Genomic DNA, 23,917 nt, shown 5'->3' with positions numbered 1-23,917 from the left:
TAAAGTAATGGCATTTTCATGATGTTATGCCTTTATTTTCAACTTTTACTTAATTTATTAACGTGACCTTATTATCACCTTTTTTTTCACATTTTAATTTGCCATAAAATATTAGTTTGTCTAGTATAATAATTATAGTGAGTGGAAAGTTAATACATTGTTTTGGCGTGTAATTGGGATACTTTTCTAGAGTAGGGACTCTTTAGAAATACATGGTCATTGATGAAAGTTTTATGAGGCAAGCCCACCAGACTCCCAGTTTTTTTGTTTTTGTCCAACAGGTACCCTGTTTAAAAGGCTATATACGTATTTTTTTTTTAGTACACCTCCTTTCTTTTTTTAAAAAAAAATCTAAAATATTTTATTTTTTATTTTCTAATTTTTTAATTTCACATCAACAACTTTCAATTTAGTTTTTTTTCTTCACACATCTCTTTCTTCTTTCCCTTTTAATTTTCATATGCATCTCCTTGTTTTCCTCCACTCGCCACTTATATCGTTATGTAGTTTTCATTCTTTCAGTTTTCACATTTTCTTTTTTCCCTATTGGCATAACTGCCAATATTGCCTTATTTGATACAAAAAAAAAAAAATTATGTCAGTTTGACTTAAAATTATCAAGACCATCATCACTTATCGTAATTGTCACAACATCGACGAGTGAGACACAAATAAGTGAGATACCTCATCGAAAAAGGAAAGTCAGTGGCCTAACTTTGTCATCAACGATAATCAAGACATGATGTCCCACGACCCAAAGAGAGTGTACATGAAGAATATGATGAAATGGTCACAATGAAGTGTGTTTTGAAAGTTTGTCTAAAAAAATTAAAATCAATTTACCTACATAACAATAGTAAAATAGAACAAAACGAGTATAATATGTATTTCATATGTCACATAGGATTTTTTTAACGAAAATTGACAATAAAGACTATTTTAGAAATGTTATAAAAGATTATGAATGAAACAAAAAAAAAATTACAAAGAATAAAAGTAAAAAAATGATAAATTACGAAGAAAAAAGTTATATTTAAGCCTTTTTTTTTAAAAATGATGTACTTATTAAAAAAATGTATATATTATGAGGCTTTTTAAAATAGCATTTTATTGAATCCTTTCTCTTTTGGGTTTGGATTACCGTTGAACCCAAAACTGAGGCCCATGTTATATGCATTTTTTTATTCTCACATTTCATTTTCTCTTACAAAAATACTTTTAGCAAAAACATATTCTTGTTATGTATCTCAACAAAATCTTGCCGAAATCCACAATAAAAATGGGTTTTCATCATATGGACCTTGTTGAGATATACAATAAAAACAATTTTTTTTAATTGTATATCTCGACAAAATTTTGTGAAAAAATATAATGAAAACTTTTTATTATATATTTTGATATAACAAAAATTAGGTTTTGTTACGAGATGAGATGTCTAGAGTGAAAGTAGGTTTTCGTCAAGGGAAAAGGGTGTGTGGGCCCGAACAATGTGGGGAGGAAGAAAGGTGTGAAGGGAGAGAAGGAGTAGAAAAAAATTTCACAAAATAAAATAATAAATAAATAAAAATTGGGGTGTAAGTATAGAGGAAAGGTCGTGAAAATAACGTAGGTTTTACTCTTATGTGTGGGAAGTGAGTTTGTTGGGTTTTTTTTCTTTCAATTTTTGCTCTTTTCTAAAAACTAGTTTCTAAAATGTTAGAGTGATACATTCTTGTTTTCCAAAAACCAGTTTCTTAGATGTGTTTTGGAATTTAATTTTCAACATACATATCCATAATTTTGGAAACTAGTTTATAGAAACGAAAATTATGTAAATATGAATATGCCTATGCATGTTTGAAATTGTGAGGATGCACATATGACCCGTGCTGAAGGCAATGCATTTGCACACCAATGATTGACAAACCAGCATGAGACATGTTGTAGTTCAACCAATTCCTACAACACTCGAGGGTGTTACAACAATTGGTACATTTGCAAGACATTTGTTTTCACCTTGTGTGGTTATTGATCATGTGTTATTTGTTGAATATTGTGATAAAAGGTAACTTAATTATGATAGTGATATTGTTGACGATGCCACCAAAGGACTTCATGCGGTGGATCCATCATAATGCATTGATGGCTATATGCATTAATTCCATAATGTTTTCACTCGTATATCATACCACCATGCGAGAGAGATCCTTTAAGACGCTCAATGCAACACCTTATTGCCCTGTTAGATTTTAGTTTGAGTGACCTTCATCATTGTTTGATAAGTGTACAAGTATTCAATTTAATTTAGCATAAATGCTGTGATCATTATCACACTATGTTGTTCCTTTAATAAAATATATTATTTCTTGCAAACAAAATTTTAGATGGTCTTCAAGGTACATATAAGAGGATGTTAACAGGGAAAACATTAATACAATAATCAAAAGTATCAAAGTATGTAACGAAAATAATTTCCCAACTTAAAAAATTAATGTGAAACAACAAAACCAATAAAGGTATAAGAGAGTCTAACCAAATGCATAAACAAATGCTTATAACCGATCAATATATCAAAGCAACAAGGACTTCCAACCGAAGAATAAAGAATAAAAAACCTTAAATTAGAGCAACCGTGCGAAATTGATTTCTCCAATCCACGATCTCAACAGTCAAAACAAAGATCATTTTATTAAAAACTTGTTGTCAAATTTCCAGCCGGATCCAATAGTAAACAAAGTGGAGATTGCAATTTTACTGAAACTGCTCCATGTATGCAAACCGAATTTCCTACTCTCTTTTTCTCTTCTTTTTCTCTCTAACCACTGTGTGATTCACTCCCTCTCTTATATCCTAAGAAACCCCTCTCTAGTTGATTTTTAAGTTAGACAAAATTTAGGTCGTACAAAATTTGAACCTTTTTTAGACAAATATTTGAGAGTCCAATCTAACAAGTGTCATACATGAAATTGAGGCATGAGAAATCATGTGGGAGATATTAAACATCTCACAGGATGATACTAAAAAAGGTTGTACATACTAGAAGGAGAGGAGGAGGGTTGTACATAAGAAGAAGAAAGTTTGGTAATTGTCTTTTATTTATTTTAATGCAAGTACGCAACATAAAATTTTTTTGGTTCGTTCCTGCGTTGGAGGCACCTCAAAGGGTGGGATAGCAGGTCCCAAGATTTAACGCGATTGCATACCCAAGGCAGGATTCGAACCCCTGACCTTGCTTAAACGTAGATCAATCTCTACCGCTGAATCACACGCTTGCGATTACAAGCTTTAATAGATTTGAGCTTGAATTACAACAGGATTATTAAATATGAATCTACTCTATTTATCTATTATAAACATTGTTCTAAGTGTGGCTCTCATTACGCATGAGAAAATTTGCATCACTTAATTGCTATTGATTAGCTTGGATTGCAAATCGATTTTCCATTTTCGTTTGATTCATGTTTTGTTGATATATTTAATTAGGGTTTTATTTTCAGATATTATATCAGGTCGGTGTTAACAATTGTTACTCGTGATGTGTGGAAATTTACATTCATGTTAATTGTTGTTATTTTTTATATTATTTTTTTTACATTGTTTTAAATATTTGAATTTATTTGTAGGTATGATTTGGCTTTGTGTAATTCGATTATTTCAATTGCGATTTGCTATTGGGTTAGCTTTTTGAGAATCTATGGTATCATGCAAGATAAGTAAAGACAATTAATTAATGTCCATCATTTTAATCAACGAGGGAATGTTTTTCATATTTTTCTTTTAATTTTTCAGTCCTGCATATATTGTTGAAAAACTAACCACGGTGGCATGAATAAAAACCTTATATATATATATATATATATATATAGAAAAAATGATGAAATATCATTAGAAATGAAATTAATGTTTTTTATCTGAATATGCAAAAATTATTAATAGTATTATATAGCTCATAAGTTACACCATAATTAATATTACATATTTAGGAAGTAGATTAAGTAGATATACTTACAGTATAAATGATGATCATTGAAAAGTGATTTTATATCTTTTTAAAAATATCTAAAAAATATAAATAAAAGTTTGCAATTTATTAACTTTTCAAATGTTTCAAAAAAAAATTTGTGATGCAAATTGGAGTTCATACAATGATGAGATAAGTGAGTATATATTCACTTTAGGAAGTGATATTATTTCTTAGAAATCAACAAAACAAATATGTATAACATGGTTTATAATGGAATTGGAATTCATAATTGAATAAACATAATAGTTAAGAAGGCCTAATAACTAATATACTATTGTGGGGGAGACTTATATCTTTTGTATCCCTTCATTGTGATTAATAAGTTACAATTATTGTGACTAGTAGTGTTTATAATTATAAGATAAGACACATATATATGAAACATGATGTTGTAAAAAAAATAATTAAAAATTGTGGTATCTCACATGAGTATGTAAAAGGTGAGAAAAATCCTGTAAATCTTTTCATAAAAGAACTACCCACGAAAATTGTCTTGAATATGTCGAGGGCATGTGCTTAAAGCCATGAGTAGAAGAAAGTATGGTGGACATACAATTAGTGGTCAAACAAAGCCATATGAATATTCTTATGCACTATATTTTTTATCCATATGCCACGTGATATATTGCATGTGATAATGTTTGATATGAGGTTGAACCATGAACTCTTAATAGATACATAACCCTTTACATGGGTGGTGCTCTAGAGACACACTTGATGTTTCTACCTACATTAGTGTGAACTTAAACTTACTAGATACACACCTTTAGTATGAACTCTTGATAGATACACACTTTATGTTTCTTATGAGGAGGAATCCGTTTACTAGATACACACATTTAGTATGAACTCTTACTAGATATACACCTTTATGATTATCCGATAATTTGAATTAATGAAATGAAGTATCAAATAGTTTTTAATTTTTTTAAAAATTTACAGATTTGATTTATACATTAAAAATTTTAAATTCAACGACTGGATCATTGAAATTTAATGTAAAAAATTAGTTATTGAATGAAATAAGTCTAGGTAGACTAACTCATAAAGTAAACGGATCTCTCCTCATAAATAAATAAATAGTTAAAAATAATTACATAATAATAAGAATCAAAAACAATAATTCTAAATTCTAAAAAATAAAGAGATTTTTTTTTATGAAAACTAAAATTAAAATATGGTCATTTTGTATATATTTAAGTGAGGACATTGTTTATTTTAAAATATTTTCTAAATATTTAGGATAAATAGAGTAAGTTAAAAAAAATGAAGATTTGGGATAACAAAAATAATAACCAAACATTTTAATGTATTTTATATTTTGATGATGTATAATAAAATAGTTTTTTTTATTAATAACTAAGATTATTATTATTTTCTTTAAACAAGTTGCTGATTTAATAAAACATATGCTATCACTTAGCGTGTAGAATCCAATGTTACTATCACAAATTCAATTGCTATCATCATAAATGTAGATCATACAGTCAGTTTAGCCCGTGGTTCTTAAATGTATTCCCATCAGATTTTTATTTCCTTAAGAAACAAATATTATATTATTATGTTGTTCTGTCATCTTATTTAATTGATTAAAAATTTTAAGACGGCCCTTAATTTTTAAAGATAAACTAGGGTTAACTTAGTAGTTGGGAAGAGAGAAGTCGGAATAATTAGAAGCATGTAGGTCCAATGCTTATTACGGCCATCTTTATAATATTTCGTATTTTACCAAAAAGACTTTCTACACATAACATAATAAAAATAACATGTATTATTATGTGCGAAGAAATTTAACATGATTAATCTCAATTAAATAAAAATGATTATAATACATTTATTTTAAAAATTAAGAATTCAATTAAAAACTTCAATAATTAAAGGAACAAAATAAAATAAAGAAAGAAAAAGATAATTTAAGCCAAAAATGAAAGAACCTATTCTATTACTCTGCAATCACATTATTATATTTAATAATACAAGTGCAAGTGTCGTCATAGTCATAAAGAAAGAAACTCGAAACTCTGTTACTGTTACTAGCATTTATTTCCCCTGTAGCGTAGGAGTATCATATGAACCGGAATGAAAATAAACACAGGTGGTGGCGGTGCAGACGAATGAAGCGCCACCAAAGTATAAATATCAAATAGTCGTCTCCTATTTGTACTCTCACTTCTCTCAGTTTCGAAATCCAAAACCCTCTTCTTCTCCGCCGAATGGGACACAGTTCCAAGAAGAAGAAGCGCGGAGGCGGGAGCAGTCGCCGGAGCAAGGGAAGAACGCAGTCCAAAGATCACGCTTCTCAATTCGCCGACGACGATTACGACCAGCTTTCCGAAGAGATTACCGCATTGTAAGCACCTTCCTCAGCTCCAACGCCTTTTTCTATTAACATCGTTTCGAATTCGATACAATTGATCGTTATTTATTCGATAACATGAAATGTACGCCTTGTTGTTTGTTTAGATGCGCAATTTTCGAAGAAGACTGCAAAATTCTTCCAGGATCGCCTCCTCGAGTAGTTGTTAATCTCAGGTTATTTTTTATTTTATTTTATTATTTCTCTTCATGTGATGTATAGACTATAGAGTAAATAGTTTATGCAGTGAAGTTGTAAGTTATCCAATCACATTTTGCTATTAATTGGAGGTTGTTGACTTTTATGATATATTCAAAGTTATATCTATCATGATTTCTGATTAATTGACAGTGTATAGAAATTAAAGTCGGATAGTGCATGTTTTACCCTGATATTGCATAGAAATTAAACAATTCTATATTAGTGTTGTTAATAATTATCTCTCTTGTTCGTTGGTTTCTGTTTTTCTGCATGAAATTGAGCAGGCCTTACTCAAAGGGCATGGGTTATGAGGACCTAGATCTTTCTGCTGTTCTAGTTGTCAGGTAAGTTTAGTTAGTGAGCCTTTCCATTTTGTAAAGGTGTGCCTTGTTGCTACCAGCTCAAATTGCTAAATCATTTTCTCTTTCTATTTCTTGCTAGGTGCTTGCCTGGATATCCCTTCAAGTGCCCCAAGTTGCAGATTACACCGGAGAAAGGCTTATCAGAAGCTGATGCTAATAAGCTTTTGTCTCTGCTCAATGATCAGGTCTAACTCTTGTCCTGTTGTGTAATGTTGTTAACTGGTTTTGTGAGGTAACTTTATGATCATAGTTGCATCAAGGATGAAATTGTGATTACCAGATATTTTGATGTTTCTGGTGCCTAAATGTGGGTCCTGTGAGAAAACGAGCTACCATGTCTTGTGGTGCCAAAGTTTATGGAATGGGAACTGATAACCTGAAGGTGGAATTAATATATAAAAAACAAAAAAAATCTTAAAAATGTGATCTGTAGAACATCTAATGAAAAATTGAGGTTGGAATAGAATTGAAGGTGGAGCAGGGACAGATATTTCCTAAAAGTCTCACTGTTTCTCTTGCTAAAGACTAGGAAAGTAATTGAAAGATAGTTATCCAAGAGGAACTAGTATTTTAGCTTGTATATTGTACAAGATAAATTTTTATTTTTATATAGTTAAACTCATAATAAATAAATGTTTTTGAATATATAAATTATATAATTAAAAAATTATTGAAATTGAATTTAGAAATAGAGATAAAAGAGGGTAGATTAAAAATGATAGTTGGTTAACAAGATCAAATATACATATAAAGATAAAAAATAGTAGATTGAAATGATTGAGAGAGAATTTTTTTGGTTAGTTGTGTGGGTAGCCACTAGCCTGTGAAATGCATCTCCAAAGGAGATGAGAGAATTTACCAAAAAAAAAGGAGATGAGAGAGAAAATATTGAGAATGACTCCCTCTCCATGTTGGGAAAAACTCAAGTCGCACATCAACTAGAGATAAAACAATTAAAAAGTATATAAGTAGGGGATAACTTTCACTTTATAAACCGGTTTTGTAAGATTGAGTTAGACCCATAACCCACATTCTAAGCCTCCAAATTGTGTATTCTAAACTAAGATATGGAAGTAGATTTTCCAGAAGAGGTTCAGTTAATCCTTCAGTGGCTTGTCTTTTGCCATTTTAATTTTCAGTTTAAGTGGATACATCTTTGTGCCACATTATGGCTTCTCTTTGATGATGAGCTCATTGATGTAGGGGAGTTGCAACTTCTAATATGCAGAGAGGCTGGGAAGCCTTGTCATATTCTTGATCCCCCCCTCCTCCATGGTTCCTTATGTTCTTTTGGGGTCTGTTTTCATGCTTTTGATGAATCTTGTTGCCCCTCTAGTTGTGTTTCTCCTTTTCTCTCTCTTACACATACAAAAAAAGAATACATTTTTGTGACATATGCTATTCTCTTCATCCGTCTTTTCTCTCTTCCTCAGCCTCTAGGTTGCTTACTTTTGAAGGAGCAAAATGCTTCGATGTTTTGTTTTACATTTTGTTCTTGTCCTTTTCAGGCTACTTTAAATGCTAGGGAGGGACGAGTAATGATCTATAATTTGGTAGAGGCTGCTCAAGAATTTCTGTCTGGAATTGAGCCAATTGCCAAATCAAATGATTCTGTGAGTTCACTATTCCATATTTTCTGTTTAGCTATCATAATTATTATCATTCGCTGAAGCTTTTTAACATAATAATAACATTGGTATTGTTTTTAATAGAAAGATAATCTTGAAGAAGTCAATGTTGATGTCTTTTAATTTTAATATTAACCTGGAACATTTCTAACTTTATTCCTGCTAAATGTTTTTATTGGAATTTCTTTTATAATGTTCATATATTATTTGTGTTTGCATGTAGCATTTGATGATTTATCTCTAAGACAAGTTGTTTTTCTGCTTAAACTGATGGTAATATGTTTCTGTCCTCCATCTCTAGAAGCTTTTAAACTCGACTGTGGAAAGCAATGAGGAGTTGTTTCCCAAGGATATGGCATCTTTAAATAAGAAGGGTTATTTTGTTTATGGTTTTATAGACCTTTTCAGTGGCTATGGAGAAACATGGAGTTGGGGTTTTGGGATAGATGAAACTGCTGGAAAAAGTACTTCTCTTCCTCCGTCTAAGTTGGATGTCTCAAAACCACATTTTGAGGCTCAGGAGAAGAAACCTGATAGTAAGGAAACACCGTTAGTAATGCAAGACCTTCCTGCCAAATTGGATACTGTTGGAGAAGTTAGTGAAGACTGCAACAATAGTTTATCTTTGACTTCTTCAAGTAGATCTTTGGTGGAGGATTTTGTAGGGAACAACAATGAAGGTGAGAAAGAGGTAAATATGATTTGCTTCTTGTAAGTTCTGTTTACTGCTTGTTTGACTTCAGTCTATTGTTTTCTTTTGTTTCTCTGTCTTCTATGTTCATGTCTTGTCTAAGCCAAAAATTTTAGATGCATTCATTGTTAAGGTCATTATTTCTAACAGGCCAGAATAATGTTTCTAACTGTCAAAATTGGTGAGTGCTTAAATGAGTTATGGGATTTTGTACCCTGTCTCCTCCTGAAAGAAAGAAGGATTATGAAAAGGTCATTGATTTTGAAGGGTAATTAAAGTTGAGTGATTTAAGTGGATGGTACATTCTCGTGAATTGTGATGTAAAATTCCTGAAAAGTTTAATACACTGGACTGTTGAATATTAATTCGGCACCGGGAGGTGAAAAATGCAGATCAGGTAAATTAGAAGTTAGCACTTATCAGTGTTATCAGCCTTTTTGCTGGATGGATATGAGTTTGATGAGTGGACATACTAGACAAGTTACATGGTTTAAGTATCTAGGGTTCTTCATTATATAGGACAATGGAGAAATAGAGGGAGGTGTAAACCATAGTGTGTGAATGGGATGGATGAAATAGAGGACTGTCTCAGGTGTTATATGTGATAAAAAGGTACTGTCAATGTCAAGTTTTAAAGAAAATTTTACTTCACAGCTATAAAAGTTGCAACATTGTATGGAACTAAATGTTGGGCAGTGAAAAGACGAGAAATGTACCAAAGGTTGGAAATGAGAATGTTATGTTGCATAAGGGACACACTATACAAGATGGGATTAGTAAGGAATGAATTGAAAAAAAAGTTGAGGTAGCAACTGTTGTAGAAAAGTTAGTAGAGTCTCAGCTTAGGTGGTTTGGGCATGTATGGAGGAGACTTGTAGAAGCCCTAATAGACCAGATGGAGAGTAGAGAGCTGCAAGAGGCAGAGTGAGGACAAGAAAAACTATAGGCAAAACAATTAAGAAGGATTTAGAACTCAAGTTTGTCTATAGATATTATTTATGACAAAAGAGATTTGATCCATCTGGCTAATCCATCTAGTGGGAAACGGATTGATTCATTATTGTTGTTTGGTTTGTGAGTTTGATGTTTGAAATCATTGCACAATAAATAAGAGTTGAAAACAGAAAAAATGGTAATTTTATAGATGGACAAGAATTAAATATTATGTCTGTATGTCATCCTATTTCACTGTTTGTTATAAACCTATTCATATTAGTCTTCATAAGAAAAGGCTTACCTAGCTGGTCTTTTTCACTCGGACCTTACTTGGATTGCTAGCTTCTTAGTTTCATACAGTTTATCAGATAGGTCCAGGCTTGTTCTAATTTACTTAATAAAGATAAGGACGTTTATGATTGTTAAAAATCTGCTATACAATTCCTGTAAACTCCTATAATGATGAAATTCCTTGAATTGATGCAGTGTGCCTCCATTTTTGGGTGGATGGCAATGGTTAATGTTTAATTGAAATTTAGAAATTATGTTATTATTATGCTTTTCTTGGTACCATTATAATTGACTTGCATTTGTTTGAGACATTTATCCATGTCAACTCCTTTATCTTCTATCTTTAACCTGCAGTATTTTGTTGTTGATGAGTATGCAACAGAAGATAATGAAGGTATTAAAGAAAGCAAGTCTTTTGAGTCTCTGTCCTCTGCATCCTTGCCTCATCACCAACCATCTCAAACATTTGAAAGGGATCTAATAATGGTAAAATTCAAATTATTATTATCAGCTTCACTTCACATATGCATTTTACTCAGCATTGATTTCTTTTATATTAGGTTCACATGCTTCGCCTTGTTTGTGCTTCTAAGGGAACGTTGGCTGAATGTTTGCCACAAGTGGTAACAGAGCTGAACAATTTAGGGGTATGAAAAAGATCACCACTTTACCAAAATTTAAAATATTATTGCTTTGATTTTCAAATAATGTCTGTTTGCAGTTATCCTAATCTTTTTGAGTTATATTCCCAGATCATTTCTGATTCAGCACGTGACATGGCATCTGAACCACCTTCCATTTTCAACCAAACCTTTGATCGTGTTTTCCAGAAACACCTGGTTGGCAAATCCATAGGGACATAAGTTCTATTTCTCACCACTAAATTGGCCGTTTCTTATTTAATTAATTAATTTATTGTCTAGGCTTCATCCAAAATATCTCAATTTTGGAAACCTGATCTTGGAGGCTCAAACACAGTTCCCCATAGTTCTCGATATTTGAATGATTTTGAGGAGCTACGGCCTCTTGGTAAAGGAATTTCATGGATATTTTTAAGTATATATATGCATAATTCTATGATGTCATATTCCTAGATATATACCATGGTGGTTAGTTGAGTATCATAATATTCTTTTTTGTTGATCTTGATTGCCTGTTCTTTGTGTTTCTTGGAAATGATAAAGGAGTCATTATAGCTTTAGAAATAATAGAAATTTAAAATGCATTGGGAACATCATGTATGATCTTAAAAAATAGTCCATTTTTCTGTACAGTGTTATTTCTTTTTCTTTGGATGAGCCAGAGTTTGAGCTGCAATTTCCAGAGTGTTTTTATAACAAATAATACACACTATTTTCATTAGCCTCCCCTGCTCCCCCCTTCCCTATGTAAACCGAATTTTAGTTTATTATACTTTAGCTGCTTATTTGAAAATAATGCTCAACTCTTTTTTGGCTATTGGATAAACTAGTATTTTCTAAGGTATTTAATTAGGTGTTCTCATTTTCGGATATTGCATTTTTGGTCCCTGTACTATTACTAATGTGTGATTTTGGTTCTTCAATAATTTTATGCTCGAATTTAATCCTCTAATTTTTTTTTTAATTGCTACAGTTCAATCCTCCAATCAGTTTTCCTCTTTATAAAAGTTTCAGTCCTTATTGTTTAATCAAATAATTGGGGGTTTAGGACACAATGTTTTGAAGGGTTCAAAAGCCAGAACATTGTAGGATGTAAGGTTATGGTTGTAAAGAGGGAGATTTTTTTTGGATTTTCTTATATTTGAAGAAATATGATGTCTTGTTTGGTGGATTTTCAGCAAAAGTGGGTTTCAAATGATTCAATTCATAGAGATTTTGACATGAAAATGAAATTTGTGAGTTTTAGGAAGAGGAAAACTGACGGATTTACTTAATTGTAACTATAATTGAAGGACTAGAATTGAACAAAGAATTTTTTGTGGACTAAAATTCAAATAAAAAGGGACTCAAATAACTATGAAACCTATCTATTACTGTAGTAAAGGTTTTGCTTGGCATTGGTAACAGGTCATGGTGGTTTTGGTCATGTTGTATTGTGCAAAAATAAACTTGATGGAAGGCAGTATGCAGTAAAGAAAATTCACCTCAAGGACAAAAGCATGCCTGACCGAATATTAAGGTAATCCTTAACAAGCTAGGAAGGAGTTTGTTATATCCTTGATGATACTAACTGTCACTTTTTATTTGTGTAATTTTTTCACTAGGAACAACAGTTTACTGCATGATTGTTATAGTTCTTTCATTTGCAATCATATTGATTAATATTGAAAACTTTTACCCAATCTAGTTGTTGCATATCTCCAAGTTCTTATTACAAAGTGGGTTGGATTTTTCATTTGCACTTTCTAATTCAATTCCTGCATGCTAAATTTTATGATTAGTTTTGAGGTTATGGAAGCCAGGATTGGTTTTTTTCTTTGATGTAAAATAAATGGTATTGATCCTATGGGATTGGTCAGTATGATTGGTAGTTTAAAAACTTGCTGATCTAATTAAAATATTAATTGTTGTGGTGTTTGAAATATGTCCAATGTTTTTGGTTTTCTTAATGTTTTGTGGGATATGTGGTAGAGCTATCTAGCTTCAATTTTTATTTTTATGACTCATTGTTTCTTCACAATTTTGCATTTGATATACCTGTCTTAGTGTCTGAGGGACATCTTTGATGTCTCTGTCACATTAAATTATTGTTCCAACTTCCAAGATACCAAGAATACTTGCATAGGTACATTGATCCTTCTTTCAGTCTATCAATTTTATTGCTGCTTAACCTTCTTTCCTTAATTTTTTGTCCTCAAAATTGATTAAACCCCGAACAGCTGCATTGATTAGTTTGCCTGTATGTTAAATTGTAGTAAAGGAATCAAGATAGAATTTATTTGATGTATAGATCATAGAGCCAGAAGATAGGATTCATAACAGAAGATGCAGGCAGGTTGAATAGAGAATGGAAAAAGAATTTTTTTTTGCAAAAAGATGTTTTTGCTATATTTACATGGTTGATGGTTATGTTACATTGCATAAAATTGAAATGATTTGCATATGAGAATTAAAGAAAACAAACGGGTGAGCTTGTATGACATTCAATTTACTAATAAATGTTTGCTGGGGTCCATTGTGATATATTCCTTATCTTTGCAGTTTATAGTTTTTTTTTTTTTTTTTTCTGGGTCAATTTGATTTCAGTATGGAGTTATAAAGCCAAGTGTATCATCTCATGTTTGAATGTTATTAGTTTCCCTTAATGTTGGCCTCCATGTGTTTCTCTCATGTATTACTTCTTTTACATGTGTGTTGGAAAAAATAAAAGAAAATAATGCCACTATTTGACTGCTGTCTGTTCTGTCCATTGTCCCATCTTTTTCTTCTGTTTTCCTGTATAATTTTTTAATTGTCATTTCTTACTTGTTTTCTATTTACCTATGGTGAGAAAATCAGGGAAGTAGCTACACTTTCTCGTTTGCAGCATCAACATGTTGTTCGGTATTATCAGGTAGATCTTTCTTATTTTGTGCACCATGTTGCTTATTATTGAAACTCTTCTCTGTCTCTTGTATTAATTTATTATTTCCTTTTGTTTCTGCTTTAACTGTATATTTTATTATGTTGACCATCCCACCCTGGTCTTTTTGATATAGTAACTTGTTGTGGATACTGTTCTAATTATATTCCAAGAGTCACTGAGTAGAGATGCAAATATAAGTTTTCCTTTATCTATTTCCACAATATTATGTGCTTATATGATACTTTTAATTACTATAAAACTTCCAGGCATGGTTTGAAACTGGAGTTTCTGATTCTTATGGTGATTCTGCTTGGGGTTCAAAGACTACAGTAAGCTCTACTTTCAGCTATAAAGCTGCAACCTCCAATGATGCCATTGGGCATGAGAATCAGCTTGAATCAACTTACCTTTATATACAAATGGAGTACTGTCCGAGGTAAGATTTTCAGTAAGTTCCATTCTTTACATTCAGATTTATATTTGGGACCATGCTTGCTACCATGCAAATAACTTGTCATAAGCTAGTCCTATGCCCATGTTTCATGTCTGGTGCCCGCTCCCAAGATATGGCAAGGAAGGATTGTATAGAAGCATATAATTACTCTTGTTCCTTTGTGTAACAATTTAGGCTTTTAAGTAAAGTGATCCTTTAGTTAAATCCACCACTTAGGATGTTATGTGAAATCTTAGTGTTATCATAAGCTAAGTTGGAATATTTAATGTTACCTAGTTGACTCATTGGAAATTATATAACCATCTAATGAAACAACCTTTCAGTTTGTGGGTGATTAGAGTCTTGGGAGTTATGTTTGCAAATCTAATTATTGGAGATCCCACACCAATTAAAGATGAGACCATAATAGTGTATATAAGTTGAGCATAATTTTCACCTTACAAGTCGGTTTTGTAAGGTTAAATTAGGCTTCAATGATCAATCCACTTTTTTAAGACTCAAATTTAAAAATAGAGACTTCATTCGTATCAAATAGTAGATCATTGGGAGTGTGAGCTATATACATGGGAACGAAACACAAAAAGGAAAAAAGAAAGAAATGAATTGAAGGTTAAATCCCATGATTTGTGGAATGTCCTACCTGACTAAGCAATGCAATTAAATGATCCTACTTTGTCTTCTAGGGGTATAGTCTGCATCTGTTATAGAAGTTTTCCTAAAATCACTGATTGTCTATGCATTGTTTTCTATAGAAAATTAGTAACAAGTAAAATCAAGGTATCCAGACAATCTTCCTCTCTCAAATTCTGACCACTGCCTATGTCTTTTCTCTCCCTGATAATTTAATCTACATAATTTCTTTGTTTTGTTCTATTCCAATTTGATTCTATAATTTTTCAATTTTGGAATTTGGAAACTATTAGCAACAAACAGAGGGAATGGGAGTAGATAGTTGAAACAAAATGTACCTTCCAATTTCCTTGGATACTGTATTACATGCAAACACAAACTCACAAGCACACATTATTGTTCCATACATTGTATTCACTACATTTCATTCCTTCTATTTTTTTTTTTTTTGGGTGGGTTTGTCGGATATAAAGGACACTTCGCCAGGTGTTTGAATCATATAATCATTTTGACAAAGAACTGGCTTGGCATTTGTTTCGCCAAATAGTGGAAGGCTTGGCACACATACATGGGCAAGGAATAATTCATCGGGACTTAACACCAAGTAACATATTCTTTGATGCACGCAATGATATTAAAATTGGTGATTTTGGTCTGGGTAAGATTCCAAATTCATTACTTGTTTTCTTTCTCTTATCTTAATGTATGTTTCCATTATTTACTCTATCTTGCTTATTATAACAATGGATAACTTCAATATGTATAAATGGAGCTCGTGAATTTATTGGAATTTTTGATAAGCCAAGAAATATGTTGACTAGTAAGAATTTTGATTTTGGTTTGCATGCACAAAGTTCATTTATTAATGTTGAATTTCTATTTCTGTGGTTAAGATCAATAATAAATACTTGCACATGTATGCAATTTTTTTCTTGGATTGTTGCTCCACCTGTTTACACTTTACACAGTAGCATTATGTACCTCTCTTAGTATGGTTTCCCTGCTTTTTAATTGAAAAATATATAAAATGATTCCCTGTCAAAGTTTGAGCTTGCTACTCTGGTATGGAATAGTGGTTGTTTGTAAATGAAACATCAAAATTTCTAATCTCCCCGTTTTTTCAGCCAAGTTCTTGAAGTTGGAGCAGCTGGATCAAGATCTGGGCCATCCTGCTGATACAACTGGAGTTTCCATTGATGGCACTGGACAAGTCGGGACATATTTCTATACAGCTCCTGAAATTGAGCAAGGATGGCCCAAGATTGATGAAAAGGTGTATAGCATTCGTCATTATTTTATTCTAATCAGTTGATTCATACTTATCCAAATCCTATAGTTGAAAAAAAGGAAACTGTACAGTAACTGTGTATTTTGTACATTCCCTAATCTCCCTTTTTATTGAGTAAATGATTGAACATAACAAAAGAAATAAGGAAACAAATATCTAAAGATATTTAGAGATGTTTTAGATCATCTAAATATCTAAGATATTTGCAATACCTTTGCATCCATATAATCTGTTGCTTTATGCCAAATCATATAACTCTTGAATTTACTTGGGTTATAGGCTGACATGTACAGCTTAGGAGTGGTTTTCTTTGAGCTTTGGCACCCATTTGGGACAGCAATGGAGAGAAATGTTATTTTATCTGATCTGAAATTGAAAGGGGAAGTTCCACCTGCTTGGGTTGCTGAATTCCCAGAACAGAAATTGTTGCTGCAGCGGTTAATGTCTCCGGCTCCTTCAGATCGCCCTTCTGCCACAGAACTTCTGCAAAATGCATTTCCTCCACGAATGGAGTCTGAATTATTGGATGGCAAGTGATTATGACCTTTTCTTGTGCATTCTGATACTCTGTATTCTCGTGTAGAACCTGCACTGTGCACATTACTACCCATCAAAATAATTCATTGCCTTACCGTATTAGCTATTAGGTGGGGTTAGTTATATATCATACAACATTAGGGTGTAGCTTATTTCTTCTTTGAATATGAAGCATTTTCTTAAGTGCCTAGGAGTACAACTATAGAAATAGAAACTGTCTGATGATCTCGATGACGATAAGTACAGTTAATAATGCAATTGCAAGTTGACATGTCATGCTGAAATGAGATTATTGGTACAGATTGATGACATCTAAGACTTACAAGCTGATTTGAATTTGAATTTTGTTTTTTTTAACCTTCTTGAATTATCCTGAACAAGTGTTAGTTCTCTATGTTCAGATATCCTACGAACTATGCAGAAATCAGAGGATACAAGCATATATGATAAAGTTTTAAATGCTATCTTTGACGAAGAGATGTTAAGCACAAAACACATTCGTCAGGTTGGTAGATTAGGATCAGTTGGGGATAACAGTTCATCCATTCAGTACACAGAATTCGAAACTGAGGTTCGAGATTATGTTGTAGAAGTTAACAGGGAAATTTTTCGACAGCATTGTGCAAAACACCTAGAAATATCAACGATGCGATTATTGGATTGTCCACAGTTTAATAGGTCGGTATCTTTTTAAAATTATTTCATATCTTGTGACATAATTCTTTGTGAACATGAAAGCCTACATATAATATTTCTGGTTTTTTATTTTTGTCGAGTAGAAATGCAGTTAAACTTCTAACCAATGGAGGAGACATGCTTGAACTTTGCCATGAGTTGCGTTTGCCTTTTGTGAACTGGATTATCTCTAACCAGGTACTTGATGTTTTAGCTTGATTTTATTTCTTTCCTTTTTTCTTCAATTATAGTTCATTATGTTAAAATTCGACAATTGCATATAAAATGGTCAATATTGTAATAATTCGTATACCATTGAAGGCAAGAATTTTTGGTTGTGCTGTAATGTTCAATTTATGGTTATAAACTTCCCCTTTTCTTGTAATATTTTCGAGCTAAAGTTTGCAAAACTAGATATTTGTGGGGGTGGCCAAATAATGGGTGGCCCAATAAACCCAATGATAGTTGTTAGGATGGGCTCCAATACTATCTTAAATTTTGGACTTGAGCTTAACTCAATTTCAAAAGTTAGTTGATGGGGTGAGGATTGCCCTTACTTATATACACTATTTTCGGCCATATCACTGGTTGATTTGGGATCTCCAACATAGAGAAAAGGAAAAAAATGTTTTATATTTGAATTGCATCAGAAAGAAATAAAATGTCCTTGGTAGTTTTTGCATTGGTTCCCTATTATTTTAGCTGGATTTCAGCAAGTCATGCGGATTGAATGTGAAAATCTACGTGTAGAAATCTTCATTCAAACGATATGAGATATCATGTGTCTTCAGAAGAGCAGTTGGACATTCATCACCAAACCGCTATCTTCAGGTATTATTCTACATATTATTTCTGTTGAATCTTTCTGTTACTGTTTCTCCCTTTTATTGAATCAATCTGAGGGAACATTACATATTATTACTGATAATTCACACTAGTTGGTTTTTGGTGTATGAATATAAAACTATCATGAGTATTTTCTCTTATATTCCATGAAGAATCTGTTTGGAGTTTTATTATGGTTTGTGATGTTTTTCTTGGAACTTTCCAACTAATTTTGTTGTGTTTTAACTCGTTTAATATGAAATCATTGGCCACAGGGAGATTTTGACATTATTGGTGGTACCTCGGCATTGACAGAAGCAGAGGTCATAAAGGTGCTATTTTCTACAGCATTTTGTTAGATTTTCTATTTTTTGTTCAGGTTTCATTTTCTTTTTTCATTATTAAGTTCTGCAAGTTGTTATGAATAGTTATCCATGACAGCATTATGATGCTCGGTAGTTCGCTATAAAACTTGGGTCTGTCAATTGAAGCTCAAGTGTTAGATGTGATTAACATTGTAAATAAATTAGTGCTTTTTTATACTGTTTTTGATATAAAATACAGAGGACCGACTTGAGAACCTTGATATATATGACTGAATTGCTAGAGATATTAGTTCTCAGCCATCTGAATTTATATTTTATCACTACACAATTAAATCCCTATGATTCAGGGATCAGATAATGTATTTACTACAGCAACTTTCCTAGCCTAAATATGTACAGTTAATCAAACCCTAGTAAGCAATGAAATACATGACTTAGGAAACAAGAAAATTGGGAAATCTAATCTAAAACAAATATCAACAGACACTTCACTGCTCCACATATAATTTATTCATTCTGTGTCTGAAATCTTTCAGCCTAGTGTCGGATGATGTTGACCATTCTGTGGTACTAAGCATATTTCCCAATTGTATTTCAGGTCACAAGGGACATAGTCACTTGTTTTTTCCATGCAGACTCATGTGACATTCATCTCAACCACGGTGACCTTCTTGATGCAATTTGGTCATGGATTGGAGTCAAGGTAGAACATAGACTCAAAGTAGCAGAGGTATGCTATCTTAGTGGTGCAATCACAAAACCTAGATTATTAAGTTGAGAGGATATAGTATAACAAATCTTTAATTTTCTCAAGCTTCTTTCAATGATGGGTTCTTTGCGCCCGCAATCCTCAGAAAGGAAATCAAAATGGGTAGTGATAAGGCGACAGCTTTTGCAGGTTAGAAAACTTGTAAAGAAATTTCATATAATTGGCTACAATGAGTATTGTTGAGATTGTTGTAGTCTCATTTTAGTAATTACAATGTTCAAAGAAGACAATCCTCAGATGAAATTATTCATTTGCGGTTTTAATGCTTTTCCAGGAACTGAATTTAGCAGATGCTATGGTAAATAGGTTACAAACTGTAGGTTTAAGATTCTGTGGATCTGCAGATCAGGCACTCCCCCGATTAAGAGGAGCTCTTCCATCTGGTAGTATTCTTATAGTCAGATTGTAATATACAATTACACAAGATAGAAGGAAGTTCATGCTTACAGGCAAATAGTAAACTATTGCAGATAAACGGACATTCAAGGCACTTGATGAATTGTCTGAGCTTGTCAGTTTCCTGAGAATTTGGAGGATTGACAAAAATATCTATATAGATGCATTAATGCCACCAACAGAAAGTTATCATAGAGATTTGTTTTTTCAGGTACCTTAGTTTTTTCTTTTCGTTTTAAAGAAATTATTAAATCTTTGTTGTATCAATACCATGATTTTATTTTGTAACAAACACTTCTCGCTCCCTATTTATGATTTATCTTTTTGTAAATATAAACTATTGGATTAGAGATGCTTTGTGAATATATGAATTACTTGTATCCCTCTATATGTTGTATCTTCTTAGGCATTACATGGTGGTTGAAGATTGAGTTATGCAAAGACATTATAAATATCTTTTGCATTCTGGTTTGGTCAAATCCTACAACCTTTTCTACATTGTTTGTGTCTATCTGACACTCTTCCAAGCTCTTTTTTTCTGCCTAGTTTTCTAAGGGGGCTTATAATTGGGAAGGGACGATTTTTAAAAGCTTCACTCCGGGAGTGTGAAAGAGCTATTCTATAAGAAAATGGTAATTGATAAGCATCAAGATGATAATCTAACAGTGCAAAATATGATATAAAAATGCACTGAATTTCTAAATTTTTACAGCTGTTTTTATATATATTTTTATGATGTACTTTTTGTCATTTGAAATTATTATTAATTAGGTAAATGATGGGATATTTGTAAAATAAAATTATCCCTGTTCCATAAATTGTGCATTTTTTATTGATAGAAACTGGGTGCATTTTAATTTTAAATTATTTTTATTTCCTGATGCTTTTTGGAATTGCATATCAAGAATCAGAAGGGATAGAATATGTATGTATTGATGATTCTAATAAAGTTGAACATATCTTGGAAGGTATACTTAAGGAAGGAGAACAGCCCTGGATCTCTCTCTGAAGGTGCCTTGCTGGCTGTTGGTGGTCGATATGACTATTTGCTTCATCAGTTGTGGAGTAGTGACTATGTAGGTTATGCATATAAGTTTTATTTCTTCTGATCGACTTTGATATGGCTTTTATATTCTATATTATTTTTCTGTGTATTTCTCTGACTGTTAAACATACTTCTAGAATGTGCCTTGCTGGCTGTTGGTGCTCCATTTGACATCAGTTGTACGGTAGTGACTATGTAGGTTATTCATACACATTTTATTTCTTTTGATTGCCTCTGAGATGGCTTGTATGATCTATACTGTTTTTCTCTCTGTATTTCTCTGACTGTTAAACATACTTCTAGAATGTGCAATAATCATGTTTACCTATGTATTACTACCACCTTTCCATATCTTTAGATGTTTAAGGTTAATGAACATTGATTTATAAATATTTAATGGATGGTGTAAAAAAAAATTTAATAGAAATATAATATGTTATATTTAAACTAGAATGTCCTTATTTAATACCCCTATCCTTGATGCCTGCACTACTTATAGTGGGATATTAAATAAGGGTATATTTGAAGGAAAAAAAACATTAATTAGACTTTGAAATTCTAAAATACCAATTGTTTTAAAATAAAAAAGAAGACTAAAACGTCTTACAATATGGGAAGGAGGTAGTAACAAATGTAAAATTCGATTGCCTTTTGCTTGGATCACAAATTGTTTTACAAAGTTTTCAGGCTTAAATTCTTTGGCCTGAATTTCAAAAATACTAACATGTTCAGCTTTGTCAATTGTCCTTCATTCTCCAGATATGTGTTGATGCTAACCTTTCCCCCAGACACATTTACGTCAATTATCTGTAACTAATTATATATTTCACTTGCATTTGCTTCAGTTTTTGCGGTGTTTGTTTCTTGCAGTCTTAGACAACTTAAAGCTTCTTTTGCCTCGGAATTTATATTGTTTCTAATTCTAATTACTTGTCTTCTCTACTATCTAGAAAGGAAATCCTCCCACTGGTGTGGGGACTAGCCTTGCACTGGAGACAATAATTCAGAATTGTCCTGTAGATTTCAAGCCCAATAGGTTAGTGTCCTTCAACCCGCACTTTCCTTGCTCTTGTTATTTTAACATTTGATAAACTCCTTGACACACTTAGTAGGATAAAAAATCTTGATTATTGGTGGTCTACACATTCACAGTTTCACACTTGACTTCCTCAACTGTTTCAGAAGCGAAGCCAGCACCAATATTCTTGTCTGTTCTAGAGGAGGAGGTGGCCTGCTGGTAGAGCGCATGGAACTAGTTGCTGAATTATGGGAGGAGAACTTTAAGGTTAAGATATCCAAACAATTATAATCAGCATATTTGAGAATCATTACTTGCTTCTGTCTACTAATCTTTCATATAATCAGGCTGAATTTGTTCCTACCCCTGATCCAAGTCTTACAGAGCAGTATGAATATGCTAATGAACATGGTATCAAATGTCTTGTTATCATCACAGATACAGATTTCTCCTTCACAGGTTCTGTTAAGGTAATGTGCTCTGCAATTCCATTCTCTGTGGTTGGTCCTATAGTGATTTTCTATTAATCTTATGGACTGTTGCACCAAGAGAATTTTGTTGCCTGACTTCCTACTTCATGCAAAAACCTCAGACTTTGTAAGTGTATTAGCTATGTAAATTGAACTAGGTCATTCTTCTAGCAAGAGATACAAATAATTCTGCGAGGAAGCAGTTGAAAGAACAAGTTAAAAGAATTTAGGATGACCTAGAATGATTTCGGTAAGCAGTGATGAGAAGAAACATGGACATTATTAGAAGGCTGGTGGCTGGGTGGATGAAATGTTTATATAATCAGATAGCTACGGAAGTTTCTGATAGTGTATGACACGGATCAAGGCTTTTTCATGAGTATTAGAATTTACAATTATACTATTTTTTCCTTTCTCCAGTGTGAAATATCTGCTACTTATGCTATAGTTCCCCGGGAATCCATCATAATTTTAACCCCTGGTGATCTACATAATTAATATGACAGATTCACCATCCTTTTTCTTTTTTTACTGGTCAATCCTTATATGATCTCTTCTGCCCATAGGTCAACCTATTATGCTCCATATCCTAAATTTGTCATTGTTCAACTGGTTATTAAGAGTTGTGATGTTTTCCTTGAATCTCTGATAGGTAAACTTGACAATGCTCGTAGCAGTTATCTAATAATTTTATCAATGAATAGATATTCTTCTTCCTCCTCCTCTTCTTCTTCTTATTACTATTACTATTAATATTATTTATTAAGGCGGGGCACATGGCCTACATGACAGCATGTAATTTGATCCCAAGATAATGTTATGTTAACTGATTTACATTGCCTCCAGGTTCGACACCTTGAACACAAGAGGGAGAAAAATGTTGAGAGAAAAAACCTTGTCAAATTTCTATCGGATGCTATGGCAACACAGTTTAGAAATCCCTCTATTTGGATTTGAGCGGATATTGTTCTTCGAAGCTCTAAATAGATGTTGTTGGCGGCTCATACTGAATATTTTCAGCAACTGTACAATATAGTGAGAGAAACCAGATTATCAACGCCATGCCTTCCGTTTTCCTGAATTCATGTATATCAGTTTTGCAGCTTTAGTTGTGAGGTAAATCATGTACATAGTGTACCAATCGTTGTAATTCATATAGCTGTATATAGTAGCTACTGAAATTATATTCTTATTTTTTCTTTTTAGTTTTTATATTGCATTTGAGTATTTTGACCTTTTAATCCTTGTTAAGATGAAATGAAATAAAATGAGTGAGTGTTGATATTTAAAGTGAACACAAGTTAGTAGTTTAAACCTTTTTTTTCTTATAAAACTTTTTCTAATAAAACTAGCGTTTTTTTTTTTAAGAAACATTTTTTGTTTCTTAAAGAATTATTTTTAAAAAAAGTACTTCTCAAAAACACTTTTTTTAAAAAAAAATTAAACAAAATGACCCTAGATCGTAGAAGC

At 32.2% G+C, this 23,917-nt stretch overlaps 1 protein-coding gene across 8 annotated transcripts; it reads left to right on the top strand.

The window, feature by feature from the left end:
* Positions 1-5,999: 5,999 nt before the first annotated feature.
* GCN2 (protein kinase family protein) lies at positions 6,000-23,729 on the top strand. Of its 8 annotated transcripts, XM_020380432.3 has the most exons (30): positions 6,001-6,353; positions 6,467-6,535; positions 6,845-6,904; positions 7,002-7,107; positions 8,431-8,535; positions 8,852-9,241; positions 10,823-10,954; positions 11,029-11,115; positions 11,221-11,307; positions 11,392-11,497; positions 12,517-12,628; positions 13,948-14,002; positions 14,281-14,450; positions 15,572-15,756; positions 16,223-16,371; positions 16,666-16,915; positions 17,325-17,428; positions 17,540-17,601; positions 17,703-17,796; positions 18,349-18,429; positions 18,699-18,755; positions 19,348-19,479; positions 19,564-19,647; positions 19,793-19,901; positions 19,989-20,125; positions 20,883-20,990; positions 21,910-21,995; positions 22,112-22,244; positions 22,325-22,447; positions 23,294-23,729. In XM_020380432.3, the coding sequence occupies exons 1-30, from the start codon at positions 6,217-6,219 to the stop codon at positions 23,402-23,404; spliced, it is 3,621 nt and encodes a 1,206-aa protein (XP_020236021.2). In that variant the 5' UTR covers positions 6,001-6,216; the 3' UTR covers positions 23,405-23,729. The 8 variants fall into 8 exon arrangements, 6 of the variants coding, with proteins under 6 accessions (XP_020236021.2, XP_020236018.2, XP_020236020.2 ...); XM_020380429.3 differs by having other exon boundaries at positions 8,855-9,241; positions 17,325-17,601; XM_020380431.3 differs by having other exon boundaries at positions 6,002-6,353; positions 8,852-9,230; positions 10,851-10,954; positions 17,325-17,601.
* The last annotated feature ends 188 nt before the right edge of the window (positions 23,730-23,917 follow it).

This window comes from Cajanus cajan, chromosome 8 (assembly GCF_000230855.2).
Source record: "Cajanus cajan strain Asha chromosome 8, NIPB_CcT2T_4, whole genome shotgun sequence".
Classification (NCBI taxonomy): Eukaryota; Viridiplantae; Streptophyta; class Magnoliopsida; order Fabales; family Fabaceae; genus Cajanus; species Cajanus cajan.
The sequence above is the reverse complement of the archived record's forward strand: the minus strand, read 5'-3'. Positions and strand labels throughout refer to the sequence as shown.

Excerpts from the sequence above, each read along its gene's own strand:
- GCN2 (XM_020380428.3), top strand. The coding sequence starts at position 6,217 with ATGGGACACAGTTCCAAGAAGAAGAAGCGCGGAGGCGGGAGCAGTCGC. Across the intron at positions 8,536-8,851 it reads TTGCCAAATCAAATGATTCT|AAGCTTTTAAACTCGACTGT; the intron begins GTGAGTTCACTA and ends CTCCATCTCTAG. Across the intron at positions 20,126-20,882 it reads ATAGAGATTTGTTTTTTCAG|GTATACTTAAGGAAGGAGAA; the intron begins GTACCTTAGTTT and ends ATATCTTGGAAG.